This window comes from Babylonia areolata, chromosome 9, assembly GCF_041734735.1.
Source record: "Babylonia areolata isolate BAREFJ2019XMU chromosome 9, ASM4173473v1, whole genome shotgun sequence".
In the NCBI taxonomy this organism is placed as follows: Eukaryota; Metazoa; Mollusca; class Gastropoda; order Neogastropoda; family Buccinidae; genus Babylonia; species Babylonia areolata.
Genome location: NC_134884.1, coordinates 8017310 through 8029809, shown reverse-complemented (window position 1 = coordinate 8029809; position 12500 = coordinate 8017310). Strand labels below are relative to the sequence as shown.

At 42.6% G+C, this 12500-nt stretch overlaps 1 protein-coding gene across 2 annotated transcripts in view; it reads right to left on the bottom strand.

The window, feature by feature from the left end:
• Positions 1-12500, bottom strand: part of LOC143286037 (synaptic vesicle membrane protein VAT-1 homolog-like) — a 112458-nt gene that overhangs the window by 13543 nt on the left and 86415 nt on the right. The window contains exons 4-8 of one of the 2 annotated variants that reach the window (XM_076593559.1): positions 11786-12001; positions 10736-10878; positions 6809-6912; positions 5564-5619; positions 4510-4533 (exon numbers count right to left, since the gene is read on the bottom strand). In XM_076593559.1, coding sequence (XP_076449674.1) covers positions 4510-4533; positions 5564-5619; positions 6809-6912; positions 10736-10878; positions 11786-12001 — 543 coding nt within the window. The remainder of the gene's footprint in view (positions 1-4509; positions 4534-5563; positions 5620-6808; positions 6913-10735; positions 10879-11785; positions 12002-12500) is intronic. The other variant, XM_076593560.1, reaches the window with a different exon arrangement.

The window sequence follows — 12500 nt, the reverse complement described above, 5'->3', positions numbered from 1 at the left end:
TGTGTGACAGGGAGCTAGTGGAGATGTTACAAAAGAGGAGTGATGTGCTCAGATATTTTCTTTCTGAGGACGAGTCAGGCAGCAGAGATTTGTTGCTGTGTTCTTAGAAAGAGAGGCGCTTTATCCAGTTTTCTTCATTCCACACTGGTGTGAATGGGTACTTGACTTTAGACCAGGAAGGCTGAAATAGCGGAAGGGGAGGTTGGGTTTTTTTTCTTTTGTTTTTTTGCTGCCCCATCAGCTGCACTGTTTCAGTGGCATTACTCCCATGCTGCTCATTTAGATTCCCCCATTACACGGCCACACCCGGGTTCGTCCGTCACAGTTCCAGCGTCGGCAGTCCGCAGGGAACCATCAATGTTAGGTCGCCAGGAGGCCACACACCAGAGGAGACCCTGCACTGCTGCTGAGTCACTTCAGTGGTGTTCAGTGGTGCCTGTTCTGATTTAACGTACTTAAGACACCACCTACTAAGCCCGTACTAATGACAATAATGGCTTAGTCGCGGAGCCAGACTGAGTGAGCGTCTCTCACAGAGTGGAGACTGCCACCACGTCCCTCAAATAACAGCACCCCATGAATCTGCCGACACTGAAGACACTGACAGGGCTCACGCCAAGCACAGAAGTGAAGGGGTATCAAAACTGAGGTCACCATGAGAGCAGGGCATGAAAAGTCCACAGACTTTGAGACTTTTGTTTACACTGATGATGATGGAGGAGGAGGATGACGATGACGATGTTGCTATGGAGGTCCATTTTGGTTTGGGACTGCGTGACAAGGCTGTACTCTATGCTTCCTGTCATAATGATATCCCGGTGTTAACCAGGCCCAAGAGATACAGACACTGGCAGTGTTGGTCAGGTAATTAGAGCAACACACCCAAAGACGCATCCTTGAAGTGGATGACACTCGACTGTGTGGTCCTAGTCTCTCCATTTAAGCCCACAGCACACTCAACTCTGGGTAGGAGCCGGCCACGGGCTGGAAAACCCACCTCCGCTGGGATTCGAACCCACATCCTCCCAGCCATCAGTCCGCGACGCTAACCACTTCACCACAGCAGCATGAAGGGGAGGGTTTGTGCCTTGCCTTCCAGTTCAGAGTCCTCGTCACGATAAAATGATATGAGGCCTTTGATCCCCACCCGCACCCCCCCACCCCACCTTTTTTCTTCTTTTTTTTAACCATCTCTCCAGAACGTGAATGCAAATCTTCCTCTGGTGACAGTGCACTCGAAGAAGACTGACAGAAGAAATAACTTACCAAGAAAAAAAATCCAGCAAACTGAAGGCCACCTGTTTTCTCTTCTGCCAAAACAGGACAGCCATTTTGAGCAATTCTGTGTTTCCCATGTTTTTTTGTTTTGTTTTTTGTTTGTTTGTTTTGTTGGTTTTTTTTACTCACTTGTGTAAACAAAGTGAGTCTATGTTTTAACCCGGTGTTCGGTTGTCTGTGTGTGTGTGTGTGTGTGTGTGTGTGTGTGTCCGTGGTAAACTTTAACATTGACATTTTCTCTGCAACTACTTTGTCAGTTGACACCAAATTTGGCATAAAAATAGGAAAAATTCAGTTCTTTCCAGTCATCTTGTTTAAAACAATATCGCGCCTCTGGGATGGGCACAAAAAAATAAAGAATGAAGCCTAATTATATGCAAACTGCATTTACTGTTATATTTATATTTTTTGTATTCTCTAAACTTGGCACTTTGATCTGATATTCTGACCCAACAGCTAGAGCAGTCATTATTATCATTTTATGTTCAAACAGGAACTTGTTTTGCTAAGCATGGAAGTTTTATTTATTTTGCAAACGTTTTGGTGCAGATAGTAAAAAAGGGAAATTACTCTGTAATTAATGCTAGGGGAGTTAATTTGCTTTAAACTGATCTTTCTCATCTTAAACATTACATTTTGAAATTATACTCAATACATAAAAAGCTTGGATTTTTTTTTAAGTGTATCACAAGTGAGTCTTGAAGGCTTTGCCTCTCTTGTTTTTTTTGTTTTTTTTTAATCCCATGTCTGGTTCTCTGAAATGCTGTTTCTATACACTGCTGAGTGGACTGAACAGTTTCTGTCAAATTCATTGTTTTTATATTGTGACATTTTCAAATCAGATACTGTTTGAACCAACAGTTTCAATGATCACTGACCAGATCCATCAATTTCTTCCTGTGATCATGTGTTGTTAATTTCCCGATAGCAACTATAATCAAGCTTCTATGCTAAGCAACAAAAAAAAAACAAGTCTAAACAGTGAATACAGTCAATCAATGATCTAATCTGATATACAGATGAATAAGAAGCTGAGGCATGAAAATCAAGGATGATGTATGCTATGCAGACAAAGATGGTGTTAAATATTCAAAGACAACTGATAACAAATTACAATAATCTTCTTCTCCTGCTGGTTGCAACTTCATGTTGAATGTTTTCTATATAAAAAAGAAAAAAGAAAAAAAAGGCTTATCCATACATATCTGCTTATGTTTTCATGACCCACTGATTACTCATGTAGGTTAAGGGATCTCAAACATGCATACTTCAACTTCTGACTGCATTCAAACACACTGTGACAGGGATGAACTCAAACACTAGCAGGTCTGTACATAGGTTAGCACGGGAGACTGGACAAATCTCCTTTTACAGGGATTCAAACCTGATACCAAGAGTCAGTGAGATGAAGTTTAACACTCCCACTGCTCAATAACCACACATATCACACTGTATTCCTACAGATGCATATACTGCAAGAATCTAACCTATCATGACTTCGAGTTTATGCGCATGTCAGGGATCTTTTTAAGATTTTCTTAAGCAGAAGTGCTGTAGCTTATACAGATCAGTCCGCGCATTTTGAACTAAAACCAACACCAAAGGTGAGTAACAATCCAATCGCTTTTATCCAATTTGGTTCTGAGCCCAGCTGATCTTACATAGCATGTATTTGTATTTCTTTTTATCACAACAGAATTCTCTGTGTGAAATTCGGGCTGCTCTCCCCAGGGAGAGTGCGTCGCTACACTGCAGCGCCACCCATTTTTTTGTATTTTTTCCTGTGAGCTGTTTTATTTGTTTTTCCTATCGAAGTGGATTTTTTTTTACACAATTTGCCAGGAACAACCCTTTTGTTGCTGTAGGTTCTTTTACGTGCGCTAAGTGCATGCTGCACACGGGACTTCGGTTTATCGTCTCATCCAAATGACTAGCATCCAGACCACCACTCAAGGATTGGTGGAGGGGGAGAAAATATTGGAGGCTGAGCCGTGATTCGAACCAGCATGCTCAGATTCTCCCGCTTCCTAGGTGAACGCGTTACCTCTAGGCCATCACTCCACTAGCTATACCAGGGCTGCATGATCTGTTTACGTGTATATTGGAGACGAAACCTTTTCCAATGACAATTCACTGATCACTTCATTTTCAGTGTCTTTTGACCATTAAAAGAAACAACACCTATGATATACCATGCAAGTAATTCTACCTGGAACACTTACACATCTTTTTTTTTTGTGTGCATTTTAACATAAACACATGTAGAGAGACACTAAAACAGAAATATTTGTATCTGATATTCTACGTATATATCAAAACTACTCTGGAATCTGCAAAGTAATAAAATAAAAACACATAAGGCAAAGACAATATCCGTTCATTCGTTTATTTCTTTCTGTTTTTTTTCCTCTTCTTTCTTTTTTTTTTTCCTTCTAAAAGAGAACATATCAAAACATCTACAGACTGCTGTACAATCATACATAAAATAAAAAAATGTCCAGGAAAAAAAATGAAACAAAGAAAAGGGCTGTCATTAAGCAGAAGCTAATTTACCAACACCTGAGGGCGGGTTGTGATGGTGGCGGAAGTGGAGGGTGGTGTGGCAATGTGTTCTCTACCCAAATGACTGAGGCACAGTGAACAACTACTGAAAAAGTCTCTGACTACTATGTCTTTCTGAATTTTTACCCAAATATACCCAAACAGCAAAGTTAAAATAGTAAACTAGCTGAGAAAAAGCCCACCAAAAAGACAATTTTTTAACTGATTCATGGTGCAATGAATTCATTAAAAAAAAAGAAGAAGAAATCAACGATGGATCATGGACTGGAGATTATGTTGTACTCATCGAAACTTTAAAAGCAAATTGTTTCCACTAATCAAACAGCATTTTCAGGGTGGATTTTGCTGCACTCAGTACAAAAAAACACAACAAAACTTTACAAAACAAAAATATGCACACAATGATTCTCAAAAAAGAAATGATAATAAGCAAAACTATTTTTTGGTAGTTGATTTTGCTAACTTTCAACTGTCTTCACGAAATTTTGTTCTCAGTGTGCATCTCAGTCATTCCACTGTTTATATAAAAATCAGCCTGTTTATATAATCATCTTAGATGAACAGACTATAAATGAATAAACAAACGCCCTGTTCATATATGCAGAGTAAAATTATGTCATGTTTTATTTTCACTCGAGTTCTCACTGTGCCCCATTCAGAAATACTCACCACGATGTTGTCAGGCATGTGCAGCTGGTGAGAGCAAAATCATGTGACCTAACGTTACTGTCAAGTTCTCTTATGCACATGTAGCCTTCAGCTACAGACACAGGACTTGCATAGCACAGCACAGATTAGAAATTCAATGGTGACTGACTGCACTAGCGGTACATTAAGACGTGACACAGCAAACAAGAACAGTAACTGTCACTCCTACAAGGGTACATCACTTCAAGCTGATCGGTGCTGCTAGTGGTATACAGTGCAGCGTTTCCCATCAGCTTTTGCACAGACACACACAGGTAAACACACAGGTAGATTCACAGGTAAACGCACAGGTAAATTCACAGGTAAAACAGAAAGGCACATGGGGAACAGCACAAAAACAAAACACAGAAAAAAAAATCCTCAGATCTTTTTTTTTTTTTTTCCAAATACATTTTTCAAAGTCAATTTATAACCAGATGCCCAGACGTAACTTTCTCTTTTAATCTTGAAAACTGATTGATCTCAATCTTAATGTCCAAAAAGAAAGGAAAAAATCATGGTGGTTTCAAGTTTAACTAAACCAGATAAAATTTTAACTTGAAGAGGCCAAAAAAAAAACAAAAAAAAAAAGTGTTGTGTTTTTATCTTACAAAGAGAAGAAAAGAAAAAAAAGATGAAGAGAAAATGTCTTGATTTCACACCCTTCTAACAAACTGATAATGAATCAGAATTATATGGACAACACCATGACAACATCTTTCATGGATCCTGAACAAAAATAAAATTATGATGACACACAATGGGAAATAAAGCCCAAGAATATTTCACAGGCACAAATGTCATATATCTGTAAGTGTATCAACATGATTATGTACATGTATCAAGAAATATATAAATGTATAAATACGGACTACAATACATCATTAACATGGCTCTTCACTGCAATTCTCCCAAAATGAAAAATCATATTTTGTGATACGTGCGCTGATGGATTATTACAATAACACCCAGAGCTGAAACAACATAAGAGTGGTAAGTGAGTTTCTTTTCCTGATCTAAAGCTCAAGACACTTACCGATTTAGCAAAGCTGAAAAAACTTTTAGTCTCTCCAGTGACGATGTTAGACGATCCTGGAACAGAAAAATAAATCAATCAATAAATAATTTTTTTTTTTAAATATATATATATACAGAATAGATTCTTTACCAGTTCACAATTACCTGTTTGTTCCTTTGCTTTTTTCTAATTATATTTTTTTACTGGTTCAATATAAACATTTTGTTTTGGTATCAATCATTATCCTACAAACAATACAGAACATAATTATGTTTGGATTTTTTTCCTCTTTCTTTTTTTCCTTTCTTTCTTTTCTTCTTTTCACCTCTTTCTCTCCCCTCCACCCCTCCCCACCCTTTTCCCCCTCCAGCTGTTTCAAACGATGATATTAATGCATGTATGCACACAAACATGCAAAATCAATGCGTACACACATTTCCTTTACTAAATAAATAACATGAATAACAGTGATACAGTAAGAGTGATGATAATGGCAATGGTGATATCACTGTTAATCAACTGATCATGGTACTTTTTACTGAAATAGCACCTTCGGTCAGAGACCAAGCTCTAAGCACGTTGTGGAGTGATGGCCTAGAGGTAACGCGTCCGCCAAGGAAGCGAGAGAATCTGAGTGCATTGGTTTGAATCACGGCTCAACCGCCAATACTTTCTCCCCTTCCACTAGAACTTGAGTGGTGGTCTGGATGCTAGTCATTCGGATGAGATGATAAACTGAAGTCCCATGTGCAGCATGCACTTAGCACACGTAAAAGAACCCACGGCAACAAGAGCGTTGTTCCTGGCAAAATTCTGTAGAAAAATCCACTTCCATAGGAAAAACAAATAAAACTACACACAGCAAAAATACTTAAAAAATGGGTGGCGCTCTCAGTGTAGCAACACGCTCTCGCTGGAGAGAGCAGCCTGAATTTCACACAGAGAAATCTGCTGTGACAAAAAAAAAGAGAAATATAAAAACAAATACAAACACAGAATCATTTGCACAAAAGGCTGCCTACCTGAGTAGAGCTGACTGATAGCTGCCTAGAGGGGCTCATCATTCGCTTCCTGTGTTATTCAGTCAGGCGTCATTCACACACACACACACACACACACATATGCACACACACACACACGCACACACACACACATGCACGTGTGCACACACACATGCGCGTGCACACACACACACACACACACACACACACACCACGCACTGACTTAAACTGATTAACGATACTTTTGGCACAAATGGCTCACCATAGAGGAGGTATTTTCCCATTGGCTTCAGGATGCTGATACCCCTGTTGGTGTCCTCTCCACACAGACAGTCCAGCACGATGTCCACTCCATCAGACGCCACCCTGCACAGTGCACCTTCAGTTTCACTTTCACTTTCTCAGTTTCAGTTTCAGTAGCTCAAGGAGGCGTCACTGCGTTCGGACAAATCCATATACGCTACACCACATCTGCCAAGCAGATGCCTGACCAGCAGCGTAACCCAACGCGCTTAGTCAGGCCTTGAGAGAAAAAAAAAAGGGTGAATAAATAATAGATGAGCTTACATAAATAAATAAATAATAATTATAATATAAAATAAGGTAGTAATAATAATAATAATAATAATAAAATAATAATAATAATAAAAAAAACTAACTAACTAACTAACCAACTAAATAAATAAGACAACAATGATGATAAATAAGCAAATAAATGTAAAATATGAAGACACACATTCACACATACACTCACACATGCATAACAGATATGCACCAAGCATGCAGTTTCACAGATATGTAAGCACAAAAGGCTTCCTTCTCAAGTTTCTCAAGGAGGCGTCACTGCGTTTGGACAAATCCATACACTCTACACCACATCTGCTCGGCAGATGCATGACCAGCAGCATACAACCCGACACGCTAGACATGCCTTGAGTGCATGCATATATATTTGCTTACGGGCGCAATAGCCGAATGGTTAAAGCATTGGACTTTCAATCTGAGGGTCCTGGGTTCGAATCTCGGTGGCGCCTGGTGGGTAAAGGGTGGAGATTTTTCCGATCTCCCAGGTCAACATATGTGCAGACCTGCCAGTGCCTGAACCCCCTTCGTGTGTATACACACACAGAAGATCAAATACGCACGTTAAAGATCCTGTAATCCATGTCAGCGTTCAGTGGGTTATGGAAACAAGAACATACCCAGCATGCACACCCCCAAAAATGGAGTATGGCTGCCTACATGGTGGGGTAAATAAACAAAAATGGTCATACACGTAAAAAAAAAAAAAAAAAAAAAAGGGGTAAATATTACATGTTTGCCTGAGTGTGTATGTGTGTGTGCCTGAAATATGATTGAACGACACAGGAAACGAATGATGAGTGCCCAATGGCAGCCGTCAGTCGGCTCTACCCAGGGTGGGCAGCCTGTTGTGTAAATGACCCCGTGTTTGTAAAGCGCTTAGAGCTTGGTCTCCCACCGAGGATAGGCGCTAAATAAGTATCCATATCAATATCAATCAATCAGTACCTATCAGAGTGGATTTCTTCTGCAGAATTTGGCCAGAGGACAACATTCATGTTGCCATGGGTCCTTTTTCCAGCGTGCCAAGTGTGTGTGTGCTTGCATGCATACGGGATGTCACTTTATCGTCGCATCCAAATGACTAGATGCTCAGTTTGATTTTCCAGACAAACCTGGGAAAAAGGGCGAGACCGGGATTAGAACTCAGACCCTAACAGACACTGCAGTGGCTTTGTCTGCACAATTTTGCCAGGGACAACCTTTTTGTTGCTGTGTGTTTTTGTTTTGTTTTTTTTTACATGTGCATGCTGTACATGGGACATCGGTTTATTGCCTCTCATCAAAATGACTTGCATCCAGACCACCACTTAAAGTTAAGTGGAGGTGGAAATAATTCTGGCGAGTGTTGGATTTCATCCTGCATGCACAGACTTTCGCTTCCTAGGCAAACTTTTTTTTTTTTTTTTTTTTTTTTTTGCTGCCCCATCATCTGCACCGTTTCAGTGGCATTACTCCCATGCCGCTCATTCTAGATTCCCCCAAACACAGCCACACCCGGGTTCATCCGTCACAGTTCCAGCGTTGGCAGTCCGCAGGGAACCATTGATGTTAGGTCGCCAGGAGGCCACACACCAGAGGAGACCCTGCACTGCTGCTGAGTCACTTCGGTGGTGTTCAGTGGTGAATGTTCTGATTTAACGTACTTAGGACACCACCTACTAAGCCCCCTACTAATGATAATGGCTTAGTTGCGGAGCCAGACTTAGTGAGCATCCCTCCCAGAGTGGAGACCACCACCACGTCCCTCAAACAACAGCCCCCCATGCATCTGTCGACACTGAAGACACTGACACGACTCACCCCAAGTACAGAAGCGGAGGGGTATCAAAACTGAGGTCACCATGAAAGCAGGGCATGAAAGGCCACAGACTTTGGGACTGTTTTGTTTTTCAAGTTATGTTGATGATGATGGAGGAGGAGGAGGAGGAGGATGACGATGTTGCTATGGAGGTCCATTTTGGTTTGGGACTGCATGACAAGGCTGTACTCTATGCTTCCTGTCATAATGGTATCCCGGCGTTAACCTGGCCCGAGAGATACAGACACTTGCAGTGTTGGTCAGGCAATTAGAGCAACACACCCAAAGACGCATCCTTGAAGTGGATGACACTCGACTGTGTGGTCCCAGTCTCCCCATCTAAGCCCACAGCACACTCAACTCTGGGTAGGAGCCAGCCACGGGCTGAAAAACCCACCTCCGCTGGGATTCGAACCCATGTCCTACCAGCCCTCAGTCCGCAATGCTAACCACTTCGCCACAGCCGCTGGTTTCCTTGGTAAACTTGTTACCACTAGGCTACCCGTCCACACTCTGACAAAAAGTTAAATGCACACAATTCAGTCCAGTATAATACATATACAGAGATGCCAACCCCTGTCAAGTGTTTGTAGGAACAATTTGGAAATTTGGTAGGAACATTCTGAATTTGGTTGGAACACACAGACTCTAAGCCACATCAGCAAACGTATTTTTTATCTACAAGGCAAACAAACACTCCATAGTTTAATCCACCGGGCACAGACGCTGTTTGACCGAGATGTAACTTGATTTTGCCAAGTTCTCTCTTGTTCGGGCAAACGATTAAGTTGACTGGTCCACTGAATGCTGTTTCAATGTAAACACGCACGCAATTAGCTGAGCATCATCACGTGAGACCAAGGTTAGTAGTGACTGCCCTGGCCTCGTGATCGATAGGTCCAGAGCATCTGGGTAATGTTACGACAGGAAAGCATGTGACTATGCTATGCAGTAGAAAATGAACTTGTTGGAACAATTCTGACGCTGGCATAACATTGGGAAACTGCGATCTAGTGTAATTTCTTCTTCTGCATTCGTGGGCTGCAACTCCCACCCGTTCACTCGTATGTAAACGAGTGGGCTTTTACGTGTATGACTGTTTTCACCCCGCCATGTAGGCAGCCATATTCCACTTTCAGGGGTGTGCATGCTGGATATGTCCTTGTGTTTCCATAACCCACTGAACGCTGACGTGGATTACAGGATCTTCAACATGCGTATTTGATCTTCTGCTTGCATATACACACAAAGGGGGTTCAGGCACTAGCATGTCTGCACATATGTTGACCTGGGAGATAAGAAAAATCTCCACCCTTTACCCACCAAGCGCTGTAACCGAGATCCGAACCCGGGAACCCTCAGATTGAAAGTCCAACGCTTTAACCACTCGGCTATAGCAAAGTGAGAGCTGTATTATCAATGGTTTCTCCAGTCAATGGGAAACCATTAACAGCTTAGTCTTTTGTGAAGGACTATGACTCTCAAACTAGGAGGCAAAATTGCACTGGCTCTTAGTGCTGCAGCCTTGGGGGGCTAGTTGGCCTTTGGGAACCATCCCAACACCGACTGTCCTAAAACCCTCTTGGCCGAGAGAGTGGGGATGTACTTGGGCAAGACACTCTCCACTATAATCAAATTCTAGCCCAAATAGTAGGAACAGCAGTTGCCTACTCTGCTGTTCTGATGGTCATAGTCGAACACGACTGACTATCATATTGCGCCTGTCAAGCGTAACAAAGTATGGTGAAATTGTAACAGTTGGCATCTCTGGATACATGCCAAGTAACAAGTTCCTGCATGACTCACTTTCGAATCTCCTGCACGTAGTCAACGTTGTGGTCCAACAAGTGGCTGACCTTGTCCTTGATGCTCTCATGCTTGTGGGCCGAGGCCGTGGCAAAGATGGTCACATTCTCCACCGTGTGGCACAGCTGCAGGAGTGCTTGCCCCTGCCACCGGAATTATTTGACAGTGATACATTGTGGTGTGGGGGTCATCACATGGTGTGGTGTGGTGTAGCACAGTGTGGTGTGGGGGTCAGGTGGTGTGGTGTGGTGTAGTACAGTGTGGTGCAGGGGTCACATGGTGTGGTGTGGTGGTCACATGGTGTGGTGTGGTGTGGTACAGTGTGGTTTGGGGGTCATATGGTGTGGTGTAGTACAGTGGGGTGTGGGGGTCACAAGGTGTGGTGTGGGGGTCATGTGGTGTGGTGTAGTACTGTGGTGTGGGGGTCATGTGGTGTGGTGGTCATGTGTGGTGTAGTACAGTGTGGTGTGGGGGTCATGTGGTGTGGTGTAGTACAGTGTAGTGTGGGGGTCATAAGGTGTGAAGTGGTGCAGTACAGTGTGGTGTGGGGGTGGTGTGGGGGTGGTGTGGCATGGAGTGGTGTAGCACAGTGTGGTGTGGGGGTTGGGTGGTGTGGGGGTCACATGATGCACACAAGCATACAACTTCGATTACCTGATGCAATGGTCCAAATAATAATTAAAAATACACTTAATGAAAGAAGGAACTTAAAGAAAAACTTAATAAAATTCACCACCACCACGACGAACTTGAGAAGAACAAGAAGAAGAAGAATGTCAACTACGTCATCAAGTCAGGTGGTTTCAGGCTGACAGCCCTGAGAAACATCACCAGTCCAACTCCTGTGCGACCTCCCCCCCTCCACCCTCTCCCGCCCCGAACCGGATGCAGTTGGCTTCAGCAACGTATTCATCCAGATCCCGCTAGATCCAGAAGAACAAGAGCAAGAACATGAACCAGCAAAACAAGAATAAGAAGATGACAACAACACAAAATGTGAATGGAAAAAGCTGCTTAAACAAAGCAAAACAAAACAAATCTAAACCTCACCACGCCACCGGCAGCAGAGTGCAACAGGAGTGACTGCCCCTGACGCAGGTTGGCCAAGTCGAAGAGCAGGATGTAGGCAGTGACGTAATGCATGAGGAGACTCGCGCCATCTTCGAAACTGACGCTGTCCGGAATCTTGAACACCGAAGTGGCAGGCACGGCAACCAGCTCGGCCCAAGCCTTGTAGTCCGACATGGCCATGACTCGATCACCGACCTAGAAACCAGCAGTTGTAATGTCCAATTTTAGCAGCTGGAATAATTGGTTATATTTCCATGGTTCAGTTTATGGGAGGGGGGGGGGACAAGAAGGTGGCACGTTAATTTTGTGACAGAATCCTCATCAAGAATCTTTGAGTACAATAATGCACAAAATAAGAGTCGAAATCCGCCTAAAAAAAAAAGAAGGTTACAACATGTACTAATGGTAATATCGTTTAATACATGCACATAAACTGACAGTCAAAATAGGCGCAATGATTTAGGATGCTAAACTTGGACTTTACCCCAGCAATTAAAAGGTTACAAATCCCATGGTCTTTAACGGACCTGATCGAGGGACATTGAATCTATTCACATTCTCTGTGTCTAGGGCCCGGCACAGGAAGGCCGCGGAGTCAATCCTCTCTTACCTTTTAAAACCTTGCCTAACAGTAAGTCGGGTTTCCATTCACAACTGGGTGGAGTGAGGAAAATCGAAGTAAAGTGCCTTTCCC